The 25,894-nt window shown below is 41.0% G+C and overlaps 1 protein-coding gene across 8 annotated transcripts in view; it reads left to right on the top strand.

Moving 5' to 3' along the window:
• The window catches only part of nav3 (neuron navigator 3), a 252,680-nt gene that overhangs the window by 205,274 nt on the left and 21,512 nt on the right, over positions 1 to 25,894 (top strand). For 3 of the 8 annotated variants that reach the window (XM_042511574.2, XM_088072947.1, XM_088072950.1), the window contains exons 15-28: positions 548 to 1,274; positions 3,350 to 3,775; positions 4,540 to 4,581; positions 6,800 to 6,957; positions 7,438 to 7,632; positions 8,127 to 8,179; positions 9,729 to 9,752; positions 12,017 to 12,040; positions 12,232 to 12,309; positions 18,227 to 18,310; positions 19,351 to 19,462; positions 21,501 to 21,625; positions 24,999 to 25,022; positions 25,463 to 25,629. In XM_042511574.2, the coding sequence (XP_042367508.2) occupies positions 548 to 1,274; positions 3,350 to 3,775; positions 4,540 to 4,581; positions 6,800 to 6,957; positions 7,438 to 7,632; positions 8,127 to 8,179; positions 9,729 to 9,752; positions 12,017 to 12,040; positions 12,232 to 12,309; positions 18,227 to 18,310; positions 19,351 to 19,462; positions 21,501 to 21,625; positions 24,999 to 25,022; positions 25,463 to 25,629 (2,239 nt within the window). The remainder of the gene's footprint in view (positions 1 to 547; positions 1,275 to 3,349; positions 3,776 to 4,539; positions 4,582 to 6,799; positions 6,958 to 7,437; positions 7,633 to 8,126; positions 8,180 to 9,728; positions 9,753 to 12,016; positions 12,041 to 12,231; positions 12,310 to 18,226; positions 18,311 to 19,350; positions 19,463 to 21,500; positions 21,626 to 24,998; positions 25,023 to 25,462; positions 25,630 to 25,894) is intronic. The other 5 variants (XM_088072948.1, XM_088072946.1, XM_088072945.1 and 2 more) reach the window with 5 other exon arrangements.

Raw genomic sequence — 25,894 nt, 5'->3', positions numbered from 1 at the left:
AAAAAAAAATCTTTAAAGTTAGATTATTTATTATACTTCATTAACATGCATGCACTCATTATTGTGTTTAATTTATGTGTTTAAAAGTATATTAAAACTGTACATCAGTGTGCATTTGACTTATTGTGTGAACAAAGCCTCAACTGTTTGTTTTTAGTGAGAAAAATATATCATGTGCCTCACTTTTATACCACATTTTGGAAGAATGTCTTTGGAATGGAGAGTTATGAGTTGCAGCAGATTTGTTGCCTCTGCCTGAAAACTATCGATGATTTTTTCCCCCTGATACCTGTGCCTGAAGACGGTGCAGCTGCTCCTGTATTTTTAGTCCACTCAGCAAGTTTAGCATTTCTGTTGCAGATAAGAATTGCTTTCCGATGCAGCTGAGCTGTGATAAACAGGCTCATGGCTGATGGCCAAAATGTACACTTATTTGTCTTTTCCTGCACTGTGGCACCACAGGTGAGGAAAACAAGCGCTGGGCCAAGAATCTGCTGAGGGTAATGTTTTTGTATTTGTGCTAATAAGTGTTTATGCAAATTGACAGGCAAAACCGATGATGCCAAGGCCTCGGAGAAGGGCAAGGCACCTTCCAAGAGCTCAGCCGCCATCCAGCGCTCCCCCTCGGATGCTGGGAAGAGTAGCGGAGATGAAGGTAAGAAGCCTCCCTCTGGCATCGGACGCCCACCCACCACTGCTTCTTTTGGATACAAGAAGATCCCGGGTCCCAGCGGTACCCTAATCACCTCCAGTGGTGCAACACTCGCCAGCGGCTCAGCTACCCTGGGCAAGGCGCCCAAATCCTCAGCTGCCCTCAGCAAAGGCACTGGCATCGGCGCTGTGCGGAAGACCAGCCTGGATGGCTCACAGCCCCAAGATGACGGCATACTGCTCAGCTGCAGTGGATCTAAAGTCACCCTGCAGTACCGCTCTCTACCCAGACCAGCCAAATCCTCCAGCGGCGTGGCAGCAGGCCGCAGTGGGCATCGCTCCAGCTCCAGCAGCATCGACTCAAATGTTAGCGGCAAATCGGCTGGAGGGGCAGCGACGCAAGCGGGTGCCAAACGCAGGGACGGAAAAGTTGGCTCAGACCGCTCCAGTCCTATCACCATCAACCAGACAGACAAGGAGAAAGTCGCGGTGTCAGACCAGGACACCACAGCAGGACTGTCCACGTCCCCAAAATCTAGCCCCACCTCCAGTTCAACAGGCCAGTCCGGCCTCAGGCAGCCGGGCTCCAAGTACCCCGATATTGCTTCTCCTACTTTCCGCAGGTCAGACACACAAAACACGCCTGCAGCTTCTGTTCTGTCTTTGTCCCTCACCATGTGTCTTTTTACGTGAATCAAGCATTTCATCACATGCTGTACTTTTTCTGTACCTCAGTTATTAGCAATAAGGGATGTTATTAATGCCGTGCAGGTCATAGGAATTAAGTTTTCAGGTTGTCCATCTGTTTGGCTGTCCCATACTTGTGAACAAAGTATTTCAACACCTTAAGGGAATTTCTCCACTTGGACTAAAAGATGAATATATTAGATTCTGGTGGTCATAGGTTGAGGGTCAAGTTCACTCTTACCTTATCCGTCTTACTTTTGTAAAAGCCATATCTCAAGAACACCTTCTGGTAATCTTTTCAAATTTAGCACAAAGGTTTACTTGGACTCAAAGATGAACTGATTGGATTTTTGTGGTCATAGGTCGCTGTGACCTTGCATCTGTTTCATTCTCACAAAAATGGCATCTCAAAAACACGTTAACGGAATTTTTTAAATTTGGCACAAACATCCACATGGTTTCAAAAATTGAACTGATTAAAATTTGGTGATCAAAGGTCAAGGTCACCATGACCTCATCAAACATGTTATTGGCCATAACACAATAATTTGAATGCCAATTATGACAGAATTTCACACAAATGTGTGATACAGTGATGACTTCATATATTCAAAAGGTCAACTTCAGTGTGACATCATAATGTGTTCCAAAAACCTTTTCCGGCTTAACGTCATAACTCAGCAACAGAAAGGGAGACATTTAGTCAGTTTCTAAATTGATGACACTTATCTTGGATGTCCACATTGAAACTGCTGTGATTTTTTAGATCTTCTGCGCTGTCGGGGGGAGGATGTGTGCGTAGCTTCCACAGTTTTAGACATTGTTGTCAACTGTTACTGCAACTTGAGTGGTGGCGATAATATTATTTTTTCGGACAGAAAGCATGCCTTTAGCTGCAATAAGGATTTTGTTTGATTCTGATTATTCTGATTTGATTTATTTCAGAATCTAGGGGTGTTTCATTTCATTATGAATTGACTCAGCAATGTTTCTCTGATGCAGACTGTTACCCAGCCTCCTCTGACAGGGGAGAGGCGCATTTATTGGAGACGTCATTTATTGCAGTGAAGTCTCACCAAAGCTAAAAAAATACCCTGTCATCTCTAGTAAATTTAGGTATGTTTGGATGCACCAAATGAATATGACACTAAATAAATCATATTCCAGGGCCTTCACAGAAAGATTGATTGAGCAAGTTTACTCGGCTGCACAGCCAAGGGGCGCCATTACATAGATTGTTCCCTGGTGTGGCTGATAAACCACCGCAGATGAAAACTATCTTCACCCCAAAGATAAGGTTACGATGTTTTTTCATTCAGGTCAGGCAAATCCAAACTCAGCAGTTTGATCAGAGCAGACAGGCGACAGGAGTTCCTCGGCACGTCAATCCCTGACTCATTAGAGGCACGCGTTCTGCAGGCGTGTCCAAACATCCGTCCCATCCGATCTGTCAAGCCCACCCGTTTCATCTGCATGTCTTCAAGCTTTTTTTTTTCTTTTCTTCCTCAAGAGAGCGTCACCTATATATTTTGTGTGATTGCAATGACAGACTGGGACAGGCGCAATATGAGTAGCAGGCTGTCTGAGCATATGTGGGAGGCGAAGTTGAGTGGTCTAACAGATTAGGTTCTTCAAAGTCACGGGGTTGAGGCAAAGCTGTGAAAGCAGATGTGTCGATGTAAATTACTGAGAGTTCGCAGCTGAAATGAGTTGGAGTTTGCTGCGAGGGATTAATGTGTTGGGAAGTGCGCTCAAGATTTTAGCTGTAGCTTGCAGTTGGTGTTGCAATGAAGATGTGGGGTTGTTTTAGTAGCTGTTTTTCACTCCACTGCTGAGTCTTGATGCGTGTGACCAATTTTTATGTAATATACATTAGATAACCTCACTGTAATCCACTTTCTCAAAACCAAATTATACAAAAGTTCTTCATTTTCCAGTATGGATCTTGCAGATGCTCATCACTTGTCCTTTGAGCATTTCTAAATGACTGCACCCACCTCTCTACCCCCAGATTGTTTGGCACCAAAGCCAGCAGCAAGGCCAGCTCTCCGGGCACTCCCGACTCTGGCAAGTGCCCCTCAATACTGGGCAGCCCCCACGGCACGCTGGCGAGGCAGGCCAGTCTGGACTCGCCCTCCTCTGGCACGGGGAGCCTGGGCAGCGCTGGTGGCCTGAGCGGTGGCAGCAGCCCGCTGTACGGTAAAACCCCAGACCTGTGCACCGACTCCCCGGCCTCCAGCCCAGCCTCTGGCCTCTCCCTGCCTTCCAACGCTCGGCCCTGGCCTGCCTGTAGCTCGTCAGCTGGCAGCAAGGACACACTGAGCTGCCAAAGCATGACCAGTCTGCACACCAGCTCTGAGTCCATTGATCTGCCGCTGGGCCACCACGGGCCCAAGGTTACACGAACCGGCAGTGTCAAGTCCACCCTGTCTGAGGGGTGAGTAACAGGGAATACGATTGGGCTGAATCGTATTCATTGTTTCATTTGAGATCAGAGACAAAAAGTATAACTCCCTTCTCCCTACCCTCTATAGACAGACAATGCAGAGGAAGTCTAAGCAATATAATATAACAATAATAAGTAAAAGAAATTCACCCATCCAGCACACAGTTTGGTTGGATTTAAGTTTCTTTTTCTGGCATGGTGTTGGTATTATCATCATTTCTACAGATTTACCTTTTACTACTCATTGACCAAAATTGCTTTTTAACACAAAGTCTATTGCATTGATCAGGTACAAGTCTACCTTTTTCAGAGAACATAATTTAAGTAATATAACATAGACTCTAAGTATTAGTTGTTGGTCCAAAGCCATGCTGGAAAAAGTACCACAAAAAATTCAGAGCGTCATCCCCATGACAAGTCTTTATCAGGGTGTTTCCATTGTTTTGTCCACATACTGTGCATGCAATACATCACATAACCAAGAATAAACAGGGCACAGGTTTATTTTCCCTCTTTAGTTTAGCTGTATGTCTCAAAAATGAAACAATTTATTAATATTTAAATCGGCTTGCGTTTTATATGTGTTTGTACAGTGATGCATTAGTAATGTTGTTTTCTCCATGGTGTGTGTCTTTGTGTGTGTGTGTCAAAAGTCAAGTTTGTGAAATGTGACCAAAGTCTTTTTTTCTCATGTAGCACAACAACAAATGTGTCCTGGTGTTCATCTAATTCACTCATCCTTTGTGTTTTAACAGCATGCCTCTTGACAGAAATACGCTTCCCAAAAAGGGACTGAGGTACAACACATCTGCAACCAGATAACCATTCTTAATTTTTCTTCTTTTATTCACTCGTGTAGATCATTAATATACATTTGCATGAAAATAATCACTCTGATATCAAGTTTACTTTTCATATTGTTGTGTGTGTGGCATGGTGAGGCATCATCTACAGCTGTGATTCCCAACCAGATTAACCCTTACGCCAAGGGATACTTCTGCAATTGCTTGAGAATTTGTGGAAAAATGGTGAAGAAACTCAACTAATTTGAAAAAAAGGAAGGGCCCACCCACCACCAAAGGAAGGGTTATGCAGCTCAAAAAATGTATCTACTGATAAATAGATGTCTCTTTCCTAATGTAAGTCTATGGGAAAGAGTCTTTTTTGGCCCCATGGCATCATGTGACAGACTGAGAAGTTGTAGTGACATGATTTGGCCACTCTCTCACATTGGTTTAAAAGTCCAACAAACTTCCCAGGGCCCCTATTGCAAAACCAAAACAGGAAGAGAATTTCCCCAGTAGCTATCCCTAGTTACAAAAGAGTAGCAATGTAAGTTCTTTGCAGTAACTATCACCAGTGACAGAAATGCCGAACAGCAAATCATTTTAATGTAATGTTGTGTAATTAAGTAATGGATAACCAGTTAAAAAAAAGTTAGTCTAAAGTACTGGAAAACAGGTTTTGATCAAGGGGTTCATCAGTTTATCTGACAGGACTGCTGATGCACAATAGACAAGAAAGGTTGGGAACCACAGATCTATAGATTAGCCAATTTTGGGATTATCTCAAGCAGCATTTACACTGCAGGGCCACAATTCTGCACAAATCAGACTAGCTGTGGATTTTCAAATTGCATTATGTAAAACACGTTCTCCTGTATTTTCCCAACATGTTTTGCTCACCTCATGTGCCCATTTATAGTTTTTGATTTAACTGAGGCGCCCAAACCCAGATGAAGTCACAGTTTTTAACCTAATGTTTTACCTTCACAAAATACTTTGGCACAAAAATAATGAGTCTTTGCATTATAATTCTCTTTAAGTGAGGTGGAAAAATTCTCATGCAGTATAAATGCTGCCTCAGATGATCAGCCAGAGGTGTGTCTGTGTGACTGTTTGCATGTCTGCTTCTCTGTGTGCATCCTCATGCAACTCTCATCCTTTAGGAATGCAGCAAACACAGCAGCAATGACAGAGCATTTCTTCCTCAGCTCCCTAAAATGGCCCAAACCTCCTGATAACATTTGCTCTGCTACCCGGGGAGTAGAATGGATACTTTGATTTTAGCTGCGACTAAAGAGAAGAAATACCATAACCCATTCATCACAGTGGCACAACCTCTGCAGGGAACAACCTCTCTAGCCAATTATACAGCACCGCTGCAGAGGCGTTGGATGGCGCATGCTGGTTTCAAAATGTTGGGGTTTTTTTTCGTTGGCATTTGGTGCTGATGCTCTTTTTGGGCGTAAAAGCATGTGATGTCATGCTGCACTTTATGCCTGTTGGATGTGAAGTTCAGTACAGACTGCAGTGTTTTCTTCTCAGCTGACTACTAATTTTTATAGCTGTCTGTTCACATCTGAAACCAGGCAGCATTTTTTGCCTGATCTTTAGATTTCTTAGAAGCTTAGACGAGTAATTGCCCCCTTTAGTCAAATAAATGAGTATGCTGGTCCTGCTTATGGGCATTTTGTAAGCACAGTCGAACACTGACCCTCGGATATTTGAGTGTGTTCCATGTCAACACCATTCAACACACTGTGAGACACCCAATCCCTGGTGGGGAGAATATGAAGCACAGGCGTGGGGGGACTGAAGCAGGGTCAGATGTGACAAGCGTAGTAATGGGGGCGTCGGAAGTAAGACAGTTTTGAAAAGGGATGAGTGCAAACTCAATTATCATCCTCGGAGGATTAAATATGGCCGATTGTCATGCCTGCGATAAGGGGGCCTTCTGTTGCTGAGCCACTTTGGAGCTGGGGAGAGAAGAGATGAACGGCAGCGTCAGAGTGTTTGGCAGCTTTGAGCCAAAGCTGTGTGTGTGTTTGTGTGTGTGTGTGTGTGTGGATGCATGTGAGCATCTGTGTGTGTCTGGCTGCATGTTTTTTTGCCATCTGCTCACATGCTTCTATTATATAGCTTTGCATATATTTCATAACCACAGAACTTCAGTACTTGGTCTCCCACATATCTGTCTTATTCCTGGAGTTTACAGTGTCCTTGTGGGTTTCAGGTACCCTCCGTCCTCTCGGCAGACGTCCCATGAGGAAGGGAAGGAGTGGTTGAGGTCCCATTCAACAGGGGGGCTCCAAGACACAGGCAGCCAGTCCCCACTGTCGCCTCCTGGAGCCTCCTGCACCACCACCGGAAAATACCACTACTCCAACTTGTGTAAGTCTTCAAAGAATAGACTTAACTGTAGCACATCTGGAATAGACGGCTGAGTTATAGCATGTCCATAGACAGCGAACATCCAGTTTTTGCATTTGTTCTCACTATGTACTTGATAGACATACTTTTTAAACTAGTTCTTGCGATCTCAGCTCTTATATTAAAAACTTTCTACGTTCCTGAAGCATGAAAATACTGATGAGTTTAGCGGGATATGACAGTGGACACACTGACTTGGAACTGAACTGTATGTCTAAATAAAACATTCTTTCATACAGTGATTAAAAATTGTTTAAAGTCCAGAAAAGTTCACAGCTTATCTGCAACATGGTTCGATCTCAGTTGTATGTGTTTCTGTTTCCTGCATGAATGATTAATCACTGATGCATTTTACACTTGCAAAAATATATCTTGGCAAATAAAACAGGGGGAAAATATAACTTATTTACGCCGATGTTTGTGTTTTTCTCCTCCATGCAGTGAGTCCCACTAACATCAGCCAGTACAACCTGCCACCAGGCAGCAGCAGCATGAGCCGCTCCAACAGCATCCCTGCCCAGGACTCCTTTGACCTGTACGGAGAGGGTCACCCACTGGGTGGCAGCGCAACTTCCCTGGAGGACCGACCACGGGCCATCAGCCGCTCCGGCTCCTTCAGGGACAGCACCGACGAAGGTAGGACACACTCTTAAAAACACACACTTTAAATGAACTGTGTTCCAAAAATGACCTCTTTACTAACAAGCTGTTAGAAATAATTTAAGGGCCACATCCAACAAAGTAAAGTCCCATCAGTCATCAAGTGCTTTATTACCAGATTTAATTAGCTCTCGCCGTGTGTTCACACCGTGAGTGACTCGGCTGATGTCTCGCTCTGATCTTTTTGTGAGTGATGTAAGACACTGTGATTGCATCCATATAGAGGTCAGCTTTTTAATGGGCGGATCCTGTTTTTTCACTGCCTTCTTATAGCTTTTCACATTATCTGGATTAGCTACCATAACTATCAAGTGCTATAGAGTCAGCTGGGTAATCATGAAAAAATAAGAAAGCAATTCAAATGTCTTTAAATTCATTAGAAAAGGTAGAATACTGTATCATGTCACTAGTATTGTAATTCATTTTTCTAACCACTTTTGCCATTCATGACTCTCCATATGTGCTTACAGTCCATGGCTCTTCATTGTCTCTGGTCTCCAGCACGTCTTCACTGTACTCTGCGGTAAGTAGCTCGCCAGAGTAAGTGTCAGGTGCCGTAAATCTAGAACTAGTAAATCATGGTTTAAAGTCATTATTATTGCTGCTCCAGTTACTGTTTTTATATTAGCAATGTAATGAGTTCAAAGTGACAAATGTGCTCCACTTATCTCTGTGGAGTATTTTAGCTTCGACTGCTCATTGGGCCTCATGCAGCAACATACTCTTAAATTTCTCTTATATTTTCTATCAATTTTCTGTTAAGAGAAAAAAATAAGAGAAAGACGGGGGGAGGGGGCACAGTGAAATTAAAATAGGTTTAATTACCGTTTTTAGGATCAATGGATCAAATATAGTAGTTTTCGAAATGATCAATCCAATTATTATATTTGTTTTAAAACTGTTTAAATCTAAATTTGATCATACATTTTTTCATGTTCCTCAAATTTAAAATGTGTGTTTTTCTTGCATTGGGCTACAATTTGTGCACTGTGAAAACTAGATGTTTTTTTCTTTTATCTTGGTAAGAGTGCTCTCAACCAATTAAAAACATTTTCTCTCACCTAAAAGAAGAGCAAAAAAACAGTGATGAACCCCAGAAAACAAAACATGGATACAAACAAAAATAAATGAAAGTTTGTTCATATATCATTTCTTGCATTAGACCAATGTTTGTTTGTTTTCCAAGCTTAGGCAGCTGTTTTTATGCAAAAGCTCCAGTGTGTTCACTACTTGCCTTGCACCAAACAGCTACGTTGGTGACTAGCTGGTGATCATAGTAAAATATTTAGCAACTAAAAAGCCCAATATTTCCCTCAAAATTGCTTTACATCTACTAAATTTGTAAATAGGAAACCGTTTGCCATAAAACCTTTATAGGGTAATAATGTGTCAGTTCTATGTTTAAATGCTGCCCCCAAGTGGCCAAAAAAATCAGCTAATGCAGGTTTCAAGCTGCACTTCGTTGTTTTGTTGTACCAACAGCACCCCCAAATATTTCAACGTCTCAGCTTGTTGTTTTGAGACTCAAAATCGTGTGTTTAGACATCGATTGATGATGCAAATGAGAGATGCTAATTTAAACAGCTGCATACAAAATAGTGACAATTTAATGGATGAAGTCATCAGATTTTACAATAGAGTGAAGAGCTAAATCAAAGTCCTCAGCTCTTCCCAGTGACAGTGTGGCATTGTATCTCACAATAAAACTGTCTTCTTTTTCTACAAAACCAAAAAATAATTTTCCATAGTTACTTGCTTCAAATGTAACTTTGGCAAGTAAGAGTCATCTGTTGAGTTTCTACCAGCACAGGCAGCGTTCCAGTCTTTACGGTCAGTGAGGCAACATATTTGTTTTAGGGTGGAAATGTCTGAATCAATGACAGAGATAGGGACATTTCCATCTAATTTTATTTAAAATTGGATTTAATTATTTCTAGCTATGTGTTTGGCACTTTATAATTTCCCTTCAGTGACATAAAAATGGGTCTCATTTATATTTGTGTTTGACTGAACACAGTATACCTAGCCAGTAATCTTTTTTGTTTTAAATGATGTATGCTTTTTCCCTACAGACGGAGGAGAAAGCACACTCAGAGGTAAGCATGGGAAATACTCCATCTGTCTGCATGTCTGTTTCTCTTTAGCACCTTTCTGCTTCACATTCAAACAGTTAAAGACATTTACACCATGACGCTGCTCAGCGTAGCTGCAGTGCTGCACTGTTGGCCACCGAGCAGCTCTGCAGATGCGGGCGGGGGTTAAGTGCCTTATTCGTGAGCACATTAAAGGTAGTTGGGACGAAGAAAAAAAAGGAGTTTATCTTATTTAGTCTCAATTACCTGTTTTTTTTTGTGGTATTTACATCAACAATCTCCACATCAAACACGTGAGCTTTGCCGCCCTTCTGGTCACTGCTGGCTGTTTTTATGCGTCCGTATATGTCTTTACGTTTGTGTGCCTTTCAATTGCATTTATGTGTGTCTTTCTGAAGAGAGACAGAGACTCTATGTCAACCGAGTCACAAATATTGCTCAGTATTGATTAGTTTGAACCAAAAAGCACAAAAACACAAGAAAAGTGACGGTAGATAAATGAAGCAATTTAACCCCATGTTGCATTGCTGTTCATTATCAGTTAATACTTTTCTCTCATTTCATCTTCATCAACCATACTGTGCTACATGAGCTCATATAATTTACTGATTTCAAAAGCTTACACTATACATATGTAATGCATGCCCTGCTCTTTGGCTCTTTTTGTCTGGCTTTGTTCAACTATCCTGTTCAGTTTATCACTCATTCTTTTTTGATTCTTTGGATTTATGGTTTGATTTTCTGACTTCTGTTAGAATTTCTTAGCTTTAATTACAAGTTTGGATCAAACAGTAATGGCAAATACACTGTGACATTTGTTTAACCGTGCCAGATGGGTTGAGTTAAGCATTTGAGGACAGCTCAGGCAGCATAAGCTGACTGTCATGCACATTGCAAAAAAAGGAATTAATTGTTATTTTTTGAGAATTCTCAGTTGAGTAAAATCTAAAATCCTTATAAAATGTTAAAACTGTCCAGCAATCGGAAGTTAATCAGTGTAAAATAAACTAAATCCTCCCTTCTGACTGTTGCAACGTATCCTCACAGAGGGGTTTGTATGATATCCTATAAATTTTCACCCCACAATTGACTTAATCTATTTAACATAAAGATACAGAGGTTAGGTTTAGGCAAGTAAAGTTACTTGAGGAAAAGAAACAAGATTGGGCGTCTTAAGGTTTACGCCTGGCTCACACTGCCTCTGTGAACAGTGCGTGACAGCTACCTTGCTGAACTGCAGCAACACGCACAAGTTGCTGCGTTGCTGCTGTGCCACCACTGCAGAACTGCCTTTAGGAGTGGACTGTATTTCCACAATTGACAGCTGATGCTCCACTCATTTCTTGTGAATTGCAACATGGCCCTGCAAATGTCTCACTATAAAAAACCTTGTGTTAACTAATGAAGGAATTCTGTTTACAGAATCATTGTCAGAGGGCTTTTAATTTGAAACAGGGAGCGTTGAGTTTAAACATAGATTTTTTTTCATGTCTGTGACAGATTAGGACATTAAAACTGTAATGAAATGTGAAACAATTTCAATATGATCCTCAAAACACCATTTTTACTGTCTCATTTTTACTGCAGCCACATGGGGCACGCAGAAAAAAAATAATAAGCAAGACTTCTGCTCTCTTGGTGCTCTGCAGCACTGCTTATGCAGGCAGTGTGGCCGGAGCATTAGGCAAGTGAAGTTACTGGGGTTAGATTTAGGAAAAGCAAATGAAGGGAATCAAATTTCACTTAACGTTAACATGGACACAAACACCTGTCTCCCTCGCAAAGTCCTGTGTTTTTTGACCCATCCACCACTCAACCTGTCTCCTTCAGGAACCGCTTCCCTCTTTACTTCCATCAGCCCATCCTTCATGTAATTGCAGCCTTCCAAAATATGTGGGTCCTACACAAATTACTGGCTCATGATTGCATGGAATATCTGCACATTTTGATGCAGTACTTTTCATAGGAAAAGATATAAAAACTTTTATGAGAACAGTCTGGATTGAACATTATTTCTTGTACTTGTGTTGTCCGCTTTGTTAAACTGACATATCTGGCAATTATCTTATTTCATATTAAAAAAGATGTGGTATTTGCAAATGCTGTTTGACCCAAGTCAGGATTATGTACCTTTATCTCTTGCTTTGCTGTTCCATCAGAAAAAACTGTGCTTGGCTAACCTCTTTGTCTCCAGCCTCATCAGTACATGCTGTTTGATGGAGGCATGCAACATAGTGTTAATTTTCACTCTTCTCTTTTCAATCAAGGGCCAAACAGTCCAAAATTCCACGGTAATCCCCCACACTTTGTGTTCACACCTCACCCCAGTGTCTTTTCACACAGTATTACCATGTAACTGCACATCAAAGTTATCAACACGGGAGTTGCAAGTTCAACGCCTCTTTGCCATCACAATCAGTCTTATGTTCTTTGTTTTCCAGAAGTTGTAACTATACCTCTTTACTTTCTTCCCTCCAAACAGCAAATCAGAAAGCTGCGTCGGGAGCTGGACGCCTCTCAGGAGAAGGTGGCGACCCTGACGTCTCAGCTGTCTGCCAATGTGAGTTTGTTTACTTCAAAAGACGCCGTCAAAACAGCCGGCTCATTTGCATGATAACCTGCTGTCAGAGAGCTTTTATGGGAAGTGTTGCCTATCGAAGCTCTGGAAGGAATATAAATCTTTAAGACACCCACTAATTCCTTTTCTCTGCGTTTGAAGCTACTGTGCGTATACTTAGGCTCCTGCTTGTTTGATTTTTTTTTTTTTTTGGTGCTTGTGTTCCTGTGTGCTCGTCCTTAGATGGGATGTTTTCTTGTGTGTGTTTGTGTATCTACGGTAGAGAGAGGATTGTCTTTTTGCTTTTGTCTCAGTCGGGGAACAGGAGCCTCTCCCAAACTCACCCGAGCAGGAAGAATCAAATAGAGATAGACAGGCGCAGAAAGAGAACAGGGAGATGGGGATAAGTGAATCTAGACTCAAGTGCGTCATGCGTGGGTGAAACAGAGTGAGATACAGAGACCTCCAACCCCCAGACGGAGCTGTCTTTGTGCTCAGATGCAGATAGATCGACAAACTCCAGAGCCTGGCTTGGCTCAGGCCCCCACACCCCCCCTACCCTCGATGCCAAGTGCCTGATCAAGCGTAGAGACAGACGGGGTCTTCGCTTCGGCCCGACGCTTTGCTCACAAAGTTGTGCAGAGCTGAAACTGAAAGCTAAACTGCAGGGAAACTTGAGGAATGGAAGAGGGTGACATGACTTTATGAAAGAGATGTTACAATATGTAGAAACTTTAGAAACTGGTTTGTTTTGGTCACGTGAAATTATTTGATTGTAAATCCCACATTTACAAAATGTAACATTTGCAGTACAGTTTCAATGGAACAATTCGTCATTTAATAATCTGAAAGGGGAACTGTTTTTGTGGCTGCAGAGGGAGCTGTGCAAAATTTGGTAAATGTCCTCGAGTGATGTCATTTGAGCCAGCCCAGGATAAGTTGGGCATCCACTGCATGATTTAAGCTTGTTTCTGGCCCAATTATTGGTCCACATGAATCACTTTAGAGTCACGCTGAATCTAAGCTTAATTGTTTTGACAAATTTGGATGAATTTCTGAAAAAGAAAAGAAAAAAAACAGGTTGAGACCATCATTTAATCCATCAGTTGCCGTAAGACTTAAGAACAGGTGAAAATAATTTTCACCATATAATCTTTTTACATTCCTTTTTTATTTATTTTTTCATCTGTGAAACAGATGATATATCTTCTTTTTATCACGCTTGCCTCATAGGGCTTCCAAACAAAGGGTTAGCTCACACCAATATTTTATGTGTAGTGTTTTCTGACATTGCGAATAGAGAATTCTTACTGTTTGTTCCCAGTTCGATCTGGTTATAGTAAAGCAAAAGCCTGCTGATGCAGCATGAGTATATATAGTATTAGATTTAAGCTGTTTTTAAAAGCTACTGGCAGGATTGCCATCATCCCGCAACAGGGAGAAAGAGATGCTGTAACACTCTAACAATATAAAGCAGGAAACACTTTCAATAACTGATTAAGTATGGCTGGGTGAGAATAACAATTAACATTTTGCAGGGCCAGACAATTAGATTTTATAACATATTTTTCCATAGCTTTGTGTAGCAAAATAATTTAAAAATACATATATTAAGAGACACAGTGGGAATAACAGACTATAGCGTTTCGCCATATCTGTTGTTGATATTCACTGGTCCTTAACAGGGTCACTGAGCGTTCAAACAGCAGTACAAAAGCCAACCAGTCGCATGCCTCGCTGTGCCAAGCCATGTAAACACTTGTGCAACACAAACCCATATGTGCTTTACAGCTCCCACTCTCATGTTAGAGGCTTGGGATTTAAAAGAAGAAGAAAAAAATATGTCTGGCTGTTGTGCGGGAGCTGCATCACACTGTTACCATATGACAGCATGGTGGGTTGCTGGTGCTATAAGCTCGTCCTATCCTCCCAGTGGGGGAGTGTGACCCTATGGATATGTCAGCCTCAGCAGCCCACCCATGGTGCAAAACTAGACGCTCACTGTGCAGCGTTAGATCCTCCAGAGACATCGCTTGATCATTTATGTTCCTGAACACATTTAGAAATACATGTATTTATACAGGAACAGTGGTAGATGTCTGTCTAAAGTCGAAGTTGCATATTGTGAGCACTGAGAGAAAACTGTTATTTTCAAAATGTCAGGGAAGAAGACAGAACAACTGTGCTTTCAAAGTCACTTTCAGAAACTATTTCTTGCTTCCTCAATCTGATGATATTTAACAGTGTCTTCACCATTTGTTTTTCAATACATATGTGCCGTTGTGTGTATCATAAAGGTCATTTCAGTTTGGATGTGACCCAAAGTTAATGCATATTTGACTCTGTGATTTTAGAAAGAGCATCAATTAAATTAAGTTTTATTTATAAAGCCTAACATCAAAAATCACAATTTACCTAAATTTGCCATTTAACAAAAATAACGCGTCTTGTGCAAACTTAAATAGCATGGCAATTAACGCATTAACACTAACAGCCCAAAAAATAATACATAGAGGAAGAGGAAGAGAGATATGTGCAGCAAAAGCAATAATTACAAAGCAACTGTAGCACTAATAATAGTTATGAAAAAAATAGTATATGATTGGTTTCTTCTCGCTTGATCAATAAATATAATCGCGCATATCTGCATAAAAATGGAAGTTTATAGAGTCATTTCAAATAATGTCGCCCAAGGGAAGCATATGTGAAGTGAACAGAAATAGTTAAGTGCAGAACCTTGTGGAACTCCGTGACTAACTTAAACTTGCAGCATTCATTATTAACGTACAAACTCAGATCAATCTGATAAAATAAAGTGCTTAATTTTCACAGTCCGAAAAGTTTAACTAAAAATCACCAAAACTGATGATGTCAGGTTAGTGAGAGAGGGTATTCTGTGACGACAGATTTTCAGAACGGTCGCTGGTGTCGTCATGTCAACTTTCAGCGGCTGAATGTTCGTTTCATCTCCAGTCTTTTCATCAGAGAGCCCTGATGGGATTTTTCAGTGATTGAGGTCATCTGATCTCTCGTATTTGCTGTGCAATTGCATACATAATTATTATTATCTCATACTGGGTTTGTTTTGTGTAGGAAATTAAATTTGGATCTTAAGCAAAATATTATGGGGGTGTCAATATCCTTGATCACGCATGCTGTCATGAAAAATGACTCACATTAAAAATATATTTGCTGCTGTTTTGTCATGTCAGATTAAAAACACTCCACAGATGTCATTTTAATTACCTGCGTGTTTGTTTTTGGTATTATTTGATCAAATCAGGGCAAAATTAGTAAAACCAACATGCTGTCAAAGGGATTTAGGAGAACAAATGCTGCCAAACTGGTGGAGTATTGTACCAGCTTTAAGCCTGTGAAGGCGATATGTTTTCCTGCCTGGACTGACATTAAATCGGGTTTAAGAGTTCACACAGGCACCCCTCCTCCCCCCTCAATCTCCTTCCCTTTTCTACTCACCCTTCACCGTTTCACCTTTTCATTCTCCCTTTCTCCTTCCCTATCACCTTGAGTTCTTCTTGTTTTCTCTTCCTCCCCCAATTTGGCTGTATTCTTTTTTATCTACTCTCCCCTCCCCTTCATGTTGTTTAAAGAAGGCAGCCCAGCAGCAGGTGTTGGCTTAGACCACTATAGTCGTGACTGTGCGTACGCTGATAAAAATTTTTGAGATGTCATCTGCATCTTTAGCAGTGGCGACTGGCAACACTAACACAGAGGACATCTCATCCAGTTCACTGGTTTGGCCCACTGTCAACCTCTACCCCAGACGGCAGGATCAGGACGGTGGTCAGAAAAACGGGGGTTCAGGGTGCAGGCGTGTCCGCCGGGGCTGTGCTCTGGGAGCAGGACAGATGGTTCAGCCGTGGGACACGTTTGAGTCTGATCAATGCCTCCTTGAGAGCGGACAGGTGGGCGGGGGGGGTGTTGAGTCGGAGCTCACAGGTGGAGTTGGACAGATATGTGAAGCTGGAGAGATGAGTTGGAACAGTTGGCATTTCTAAAGGTCAAGACCTTTGCTGATTCAGCCAGGGACACAGAGTGGAAGAGGCAGCACAGAGTGTGTATGAGTGTGTATGTGTGTGTTTATTTCAAGGTTTATGAGGTCCTGAAGTCCTCAAAAGAATGGAAAGATTTGCATTTTTTTCATTTTAACAGAGCTAGATTACACATTTGGGGACAAATGCTGTTAAATTCAGCAAATAAAAGCCCCTATAATGCAAATGTGTGTGTGTGTGTGTGTGTGTGTGTGTGTGTGTGTGTGTGTGTGTGTGTGTGTGTTGAGCAGAGATTGTCTGATCTATCTGGGCATGCTGCCCACCTCTCTGTGACACACCAGACCTGACAGGTGTCTCAGGGTCTCTATCTAGGGATGGCAGTATGAGCTGGCAGTATACACACACACACATGCAGCATATATACAAACAGATTTTACCGACTCACATTTGCACAAGGACACACAACCGTGAACATAAGGCTTCAGCAGACATTCACACATAAACATGTATTCAAGAAACACATGCACAAGCGAATCCGGATACACACGAATGCAAAACACAGGTTCAGCAGAGCAGATGGCGTGACGCTGCGAAACATTTGCCATCCTTCAGCGTGTCGCCTCTGCATCTTCAGGTGACGGATGAAGTCAGGGAGGGCATTGATCTGAGTGCCCCTGTGATATCCACATATTTCTCTCTGTTCTAAATGTTTTCTTGGTGACTTTAGTCCAGCGAGATGTTTTTGCAGCATGCTCAAATCCAGAATGGTTAATTACAGCAATAAGATGCAACTGTGAAGTTATGAAATCGCTCCTAACAAACTCCCTGTTCAGATCAATCGTTTCGCTCTGTATGAACTTGCCCTTGAAATGTGAGAGTCAGATTCAAAGTGGAGAGCTGCATGTTTTGTTGTTTTATTTTTAAAGGCAGATTTCCCAGCAGCACTTCTTTTATACAAGGGTACAGGGAAGCTCTTCAGGGGGACACACTGAGAGCGTTAAGATTTTGTTGAACAAACTTTCCACGCCATGGCTCTTTTGCTCCTCACTCATCTCTGGCTTAAGCAAAAACTCACTTGAAAGCTATCGTCAGGCAGACCAACTTATTAATAATCTACACTGGCTTTTTCTTCAAGGGAAGACATTTTTTTCTCTCTTTTTTTAATTCATGAATATTTATTTATACAGAGGAAAATCATAATTTGTGTTTTTTTGTACTGTACATTTGGACTGAGCTTATTTCACTGTGGGTAGGCGTATAGATCTATTTGGGTCAGTTAACTTATATTTATTCATATTCTAAAGATAAAAATAAATGTTAAGTGACTAAATTACATTTCCCTATTAAGGAAACATTCACTTCAGAAGAAAAAAAATGCTCTCTTTTACTTAATTAATTATATTGGAATTCTGATCAAACTTTTAATATGAATAAATTCTGCTCTTGTTTTTCTGAATTAATGAGATTTTTACTAGCTGATTTTTAAAAAAGCATTTTTTTCTCCCAATAAATCTTCCTCATAATTCTGAGATACTAATTTTGTTAATTCAGATTAACAAGCAGAAATTTCCCCTATGAAAACTTTTGAGATACCAATTTTGTTAATTCAGAAAAAAATGCAGAATTTTTTCCCCAATGAATTTTTCCCCTAATTTTGAGATACTGTTCTCATTAATTAGCAGAACTGTTTCCCATTAAAACGTTTCTCAGAATTTTTAGATAATAATCTTGCTAATTCAGAAAAAAGCCAAATCATTTCCCCATGAAAACTTTTCTCATAACTTTGAGATAGTAATCTCATTCATTCAGAAAAAGAAAGCAGATTATTTTTCCTCAAGTAAATGCACTCTTCTGTACTCTACACTTGCAACAGCTGAAGCTGAATTTGTCTCTCTCTTTTCTTGCAGGCTCACCTGGTTGCAGCCTTCGAGAAGAGCCTGAGTAACATGACCTGCCGCCTGCAGAGCCTCACCATGACCGCAGAACAAAAGGTACCAGAGCTTAGTCCTGAATTTGAAATACATTGTACATGAATTCCATGGCGAAGGGATTACAGGAAGGAGAAATAATTAGAACCGGTGTCTGGTTTGACATTGAAATAGCGCAGTGAAATGTAAGAATGTTGAGGTCGGCCTTTGCAGAATAATGGATATTTTTATCTTTGGGTTCGGTTTCTGACCCATGTGAAAGGTTTCTGCTAAAGTTTTCTTATTAAAGTTTTAGTTGTTGCCTGAATTTTTCTCTTTACCTTTACCAAAAGTGTTTGACTTGCTTAAAGTAAATATCTTTTTGCTTCACAGGGAGGTAAAATTGCCCTGTATTGCGCGGGCATGCAAGGGTTCAGCATATTGCATGTACCTAAGGCCCAAAACTCTTTTAAAACTAGTGTATTCTCTAAAAATCCTCCTGCATTTATCTGCCTCAGGGTGTATTTTTCTCCATTTTATACAAGTCCGCTTTCTGGCCAACAGGAGGTTTCAGAGGAGCTCAAAATGCACTGAAACACTGATCACACAGCAGCAGCAATATGCTGAAAGATATATCCCGACCACAAATTATGAATCCTTCCCTCTGTTCACACACATACACACACACACATACAGAATGCTGACAAGCCCTGGCAGCCTTTTAATCCTCTATAAATTAAAGCAGACTGGGATCTGGTGGGATGTCTTTGTTAAACAAGACCATCCCAACTTTTAATTAAAGCGGAAAACCTATCTGCAGCCCTCGGTGGGCTTTTGGGCATGGCAGAATAGGAAACTCCTTCTATCTGATCGTGTTGGTTCAACAAAGTGGAGCCTTTTTATTCTAAGCAGGTGGTGCCGAGGTTGGGGCTACTCCACTGGGAGACTCCTATCTTCCTCAAAATACCCTCCCTTCATTTTTGTCTCTCATTGCTTTCCACTGAAAGCCATGCCACTGCCAAGTTTAGGAATTTGTTTCCAGTGATGCATCCCTACACTTTTGGCCAAATGAAAAACAGTTTTTGACGCGTCATCCTTTGTCTAAAATCTGTCTTTTTTCCCAGGAGTCTGAGTTGGTTGAGTTGAGGGAGACAATAGAGATTCTAAAGACCCAGAACACTGATGCTCAGACAGCCATCCAGGTGGCACTCAACGGTCCTGACCACCTGCACAAAGGTAATGAAGAAAGCAGCAAGGGATGTTGGTCCAAACTTCTCTCAAATCATTTAATAACCAGGCCTTAAATATGCTAGTTTTCCTTCTTAGTGGATGCATTTTTTGCCTGATTAGTCCCAGGGGGGATCCCTTGTACTAAGTGTGTTTGTGCTGTATGGCCAATTTTGGAAAGCCTTGATGAGTCATAGAAACATCCTGTATCAGATTTGTCAGCAATTTTATGAAATGATCTTTTCAAGTATCCAACCTTCTCATAACTGCCCCCCAACATAGCTGAACTTTAAAGTTACAATAATTTATAGTATAATAATGTTGTTTTTGATACTTTTTGGTTCAGCAAAAGTAATTCAATGTATTTTGATTCAATAACTATCTCGATATATTGTGTTTTATTGTTAGTGGTGGAGTCCACCACTCCCACACTGGCAACAAATTGCCTTTACATGCTCAGTGGATTCACAGGAAATGATGCATGCATGTAAACCAGTTACTTTAATGACATTGGTATCAGTCTATTTACTATTTACTCTCTTATTAGAGCTGTTTTAAGTGTTAATGTTAACCCTAGCATTTCCTTCTGCTGCTAGTTCACATTAAAAGTGTTTAAAGGGCTATCCACACCAAGCATTTAACTATAACCATAACGACATGAGCATCCATACTGATGAATGATAACGTTCTGTAAACAGCAGCGCAGAGCATGCACTACGCACTCCTGCTACTGCTCTACGCTGCAAAGAGGCTGAGGAGAAACAAACGGAATACTCGAAGGATATGAGTTCACCAAATTCTTCATAGACGACAGGAGGAATCAAACACTCTTTTATGAGAGCTGTCGTCTTTTGATGAAAAGTTTCATTCATACCTGCGAATGAGTCAAAATCAGTTTGCTGACATTCTAGAAATAGTAATAAACAACATCAGTAAAGACAAAATCAACTTCAGAGACCCCATCAGTACCTCAGACCTTTCTGCTGCATGATTCAGGTCAAATTACTTTTTTGTGTAATCTGCTGCACAGTAATATGTAATACAGCCATTAATAGACGTGAATGAGTGATGATACCATGTTGAAGGTTGTTTGTAAATCCTAAATGAAGATAAGATGCAGTAAAGAAGCTGATATTGTAAGCACTCCTGAAGCTTTATTTTGTAAAAAAAAAAAAAAAAAAAAACTGTCCCTGAAATGTCCCGATGACACCTGAATTGAACACTTATGTAACCTACAAATTATCATATTAAGGTGATGTTTTTTTAATCACCATGGGGGACTTTTTTCTTTCATCTTCTTCTCCTGATAGCTGTCAACAGCACCATCTACTGACCAGAATCTGTTATAGTCAGGGTGACTAATCAATTATTAGTAAGTAAATCCACAGGAATAAAAAACATTACACAGCTTCATACATCTTTTTCAACATAAAAACAGAAATTTTGTCCAAATTAGGTGTTATGATCTATGTTGGATGTGACGTCTAAATGAGACCGATTCTGATTGTTAGCATTTCTATTGTTCATGAAATTGCTCTAAGAGTGTTCCTGACAATATCATTTGCCACTTTCATTGTCGTTATAGTTGTAGTGTGGACTACATCATCCACTTGAGTTGGAACAATTTTTAAGACTATCTTTTTAAAGCTGTAGTTATAGTTATAAATTATCGTTCTGGGTGTGGACGGCCCTTAACTATAGCAAGTAAGGGTGGCTTTTATTGTAGTAGTCACAGTAAATGCAACAAGTTTATTACAGGCTCCAACATTTTTTGGGTTACTTCTTTAAAATAAGGTGAGTTTGTTTGGCTGCACTGTATTTTGGACAAAGTAGTTACTTAATGAGAATTTACTGTAGTTTTAAAGTTAAATATCTGATACCACCATACCAGTTATCATGGGTGTCACCAAACCAGCCAGGACTGACAAGTTGTAGATTGTAAGTTTAAAGAGAAACTTGGACCAGATTCTGAAGCCATTTTGGTACACGTATCAGTATTGTATCGTGTCTTTCAGTGCACTAAGAAGACTTTGTCTGTTACTTCCAGACCTGCGGATTAGACGGCAGCACTCGTCAGAAAGCATGTCCAGCATCAACAGCGCAGCCAGTCACTCCAGCATGGGCAGTCTGGGCAAGGATGCCGAAGACAAAAAGAAGAAAAAGAAGAGCTGGGTAGGTGGAGAAACTAAGGAAACTGGTATCGCTGTGAGATAAAAGCTGCAGCGTAAGGTTAAGTTCATAACAGACAAAACAAATCTGTAAATAATTCCTCAAAAAAATTCCCTTTGCTACTTAGGAGTTTAACTGGACCTCAGTGTACCTGCAGGTTATGTAACTAAGATACCGTCAAATCAAACCAATCCAGTCAGTTGCAGCAGAAGTCAGGAGACATATATTTCTGCATTCAGTTTTCTAGTCATTGTTTAGGAGGTGGATTAGTGGTGAAAGACTCCAAATTCAAACACATGAATTATTCAGTGGCAGTTAATCTAGTTCAAATATACTCTATATGCCTGCATTAAAAGATTAAATGGCTTTACATAGATGAAGGCATTTTGTGGATCTAGGAAATAAAGGGAATTGTATCGTAGCACCCTTTGAAAATGAATAGCTTAAATATACCCTCATATAGCTCGACCTCAGCCAACATCGTGATGGTTGTACTCTTGGTCAGTCTTTATCTTGATTAATATGAAAAAAATTGGTGAGCCACAATCGATCTTACATGAAGATATAGGTTTAATGACAACAATAAATCAGATCCAACAAGCTCTTGGTACAGCACAAACATGGACGAAGACTAACCAAAAACTTAAAGAAACAGAGCCATGACTCACCCTTGTATGTCTAACACTAACAGGTCTTGATCTTGCAGTATTTTTAACCATAAGACACCCTGGAGCCTTCTCACACACCTGCATGCAGATAGTGAGGGACTCTGAGGCCTCCGAAAGTACCTAATCATGACCATGAATGAATTGTACATTCGTACAGTTACTGTTGTAATTAAACATGATGAAATTAGAATACTTTCATATTCAATATTTTTTCCATGACAGTTTGTATATGGCCCATGCGGGTAGTAAATGGGCTGAAAAATTGGCCCTGTATGGGAGTGTCAGTGGGTTCCAAACTGGCCCTATGCTCTTTGTCTACATGGGTGGGTTAACCCAAGTAATAATAATAATAGTAATAAAACAGTTTTGACAACCAACGCAAAGCAGAAATGGGATACTTAGACGGTGATACAACAACAGAAAGCAGAGTTAGGATAAGATTAAAACCAGAGGACAAATAATGCAACATACAGGATGCATAATGTCAATTTAAAATAATATAAACAAACAGATCAGAAACAACAGAAACAATGAAACCAATCAGAATACAAATAAAAGGAAATAAAATAGATTTTTTTTTAAATTCAAAAGATAAAATAAGTTCAAGAAATAAAATAAATAAAAAGGCAACTTCACATAAAAGCAAGTCTATAAAAATGGGTTTTGAGAAGTGATTTAAAAGAGGTCACTGATTCTCCAAGTCTTACCAAGGTTGATACGTGGAGTATGAATAAGATGCTCATTTTGGGCCCATACCCACTTGGTACCATGGTAACTTAGTTGGGGTCCACATTGTCCCACCCTTGTGGACAATTAAGATGTGGCCATTATGGAGAATCCCATAGGACCATTTTTTGGCCCATTCACTACCCACATGGCCTCCACATACAAACTCTGCTTGGACCATACATGAGCTAGAGATGAGTTTGTTTGCAGCTTTTTTCCACTTGATCAAAATTCCAAATCAGAATTAATTAGATCTTTTCTACTCGAGACAGCAATGATATGTGCTACAGCTCATCTTTCATTGTGAAACTAGTGTTTAGATGGACTTGTGCAGCAGCTCTGTCAGTGAGTCATCTCAAAGTAATTGACTGGTCCAATTGCAAACCAGTCACTGCTTGTTATCATGTCACCACTTACCTTCATAATCCAAATGTTTCTTGTGTGCGAACCCCTTTCTGGTGGGAGGCAGGTCATCTGCAAAATCCTAAAATCACATTCACATCTTCCTTAACAGTCTGCCATCGTATCCACGTTGCTAGGTTACAGTGCTGAGATGGTGTCAGCTGAGTGGCTAAAGTACCATCCAGCGGTGAGGGCTAACAGAGGGGTCAAGCAGAGGAGTCAACCACCCTGCAATTATTGTTTGAGATGCGCTTTGACTTCCATATACAGTGACAACAGCATGCAAATAAGGCCAGAAAAAGGCTTAAAAGCAGCTGCCCAGAGGTTAGAGAAGTGGTGCTTGAATCTACGAGTCAAGTGGGAAAGTCGGGGCAGAAGAGAAACACTCTCACTTCTCATAGTTCTTTTTAGAGGAGCTCTTAATCCCTCTGCTGCTCAGCAGGACTTATTTGAGACTGAAGGTCTAGAATGACTCAAAGTCGTCCACAAACTTCACTTTAACTTCTCTCTTTTTTTGGGAACTGGGTTTCTTTCGTGTCTCGGGTTAAAGTGTCCAAGATGTACTTGCACCTGTTTTGGGGTTGCAGTTTAGCCTTGGATATTTGATCAATGTAATAACTGTTTCGCTTTTTCCCTATTTATGTCCACAAATACCCACAAAACAAGGCAAAAAAAAAAAAGCCAAATTATCTAAAAAATGCACATTCACAACCATAAAGCTCTCTCATCTCCCTCTTACCCTCTCTCCGATTCTTCTGTTCTTTGCTTCGCTCCACAATAGCAGCTCAGTGTCCCTGGCTGGAGAGCTGTTATTTGCTGCAGCCCCCTGAGTCACACGGATGACATATTAGAAGTTCCATCTCAGCCAAACAGTGCAGAGCCAGTTTTCACCCTCTGCTGCAATGCAAAACGCCTGCCCTTGAAAATGCATGCTAACAGCCCAAAAAGTTCACCGCTGACAGTGACATTCTAGCCTGCTATGTTAAGTGAGAACCCCTCCCAAAAAAAAAAAATTCAAGGCAGGCTTATTAATGCAAATCAATCCCTTATTTAAGCAGCAATTAATTATTCATTTGCATAAATCCTGCCTCAGTGCACACATGGGTAGAGACACGGATAGAGTTCAGCTAAGGTTACTGAGAGGTGAGTGAAGAGTGAGCAGAAAATCAGCACATCATGCTAACAGAGTAGCACCAGAAGGGTGGCATAATGAGAAAGTAGGGTGTCCTTCAATAAGGCAGCAAGCCAAAGACCGTCGCCCACTGGTTTGTGAACTCACGTCTTGAAGTCCTGGACAAGAGGGTGGAGCTTTGGAAGAGCGACTCATAAACGGCAGTTTATGAGTCGCTCTCATAAACAGACTACTTGTCACTTAAAGCAGCCACATGCTTAAATATGTGTCTATATAAGGGGAGACACTGTCACCATCCTCATCACAGCAATCACTGTATCTGCCTATAATAAAGTGCTTAATAAACAGCATTTATCTTTAAACAATCAGGGGACTTGTTGGAAGTGGGTGAAGTGAGCAGGAGTGTGTGTTTGAGTGGCTTAACGTTGGGTGTGTTCTGCATCTTCAGGTGGCTGATTCCATCCCAGCTCAGGTCAGTGGCTCCCAGAGTGTCTTCTGTGTGTGTGCTGTGGTTCTTCCCCATCCTGCCCTCTTTTCCTCTCTTCGCTCTCTTGTTTGTTCCCCCTTTTTCCTCTGTCAGAGCAACCGCCTCTTTTCCCTCTCTGGAAACGTCGGCATGGATACAGCAACCCTCCCCTCCCTTGTTCATTTGGATTGCCTGTTTAGCCCTAATTTTCAGGATCATTAAAAAGCCTGGTCCCCTCTTTCCTCTTCTATCATTTCCATCTGTACTTACGGCCTTGCTTTTTGCCTCCCTCTCTACCTAAACCAGACAGTGGCCATTGCTTGGAAACAGAGTGACTTCCTGAACTGACAGGATATGATGTCACCAGAACATATCTCTGATTTGAGGTAGGCATCTGGCGATATTGACATCTCTGCCCCTGTGTGTTTGTGTTATTTGCCTTGCAGTTGCGCAGCTCCTTCAAGCAGGCGTTCAGCAAGAAGAAAACCAAATCCCAGTCGGCCCACGACGAGATGGAGGAGATGACCGACTCCCTGCCGTCCTCGCCCAAACTGCAGCATGACAACAGGCAAGGCAGCATTGCCACGCTGCATTCCTCACCCTCCACCACAGAGTGAGTTTTATGCATCCACTCTTACAACCATGTATATGTACGCAGGTAATTCTCTCCCCTACAGCATACGCTAAAATATTTTCACTGTTATTTTTTTTTTTGTTTTCGCAAATGTCTGTTAATCCTCACCTCGCCTTTCTTTGACCTCTGTCCCAACCTCTCTGTTCATCCTTTTCTTTAACCCCTCTCCCGCTGTAGCAAGTGCATTTGCGATAGCAAGTCCTCCCCCATTTGGACGCCAAAGAAAAAGCTTAACGGTCATGTG

Source organism: Plectropomus leopardus, chromosome 22 (genome assembly GCF_026936395.1).
Source record: "Plectropomus leopardus strain MGB_pleo_1.0 chromosome 22, ASM2693639v1, whole genome shotgun sequence".
NCBI classification, from domain to species: Eukaryota; Metazoa; Chordata; class Actinopteri; order Perciformes; family Serranidae; genus Plectropomus; species Plectropomus leopardus.
This window is presented reverse-complemented; position numbering and strand designations above follow the sequence as displayed.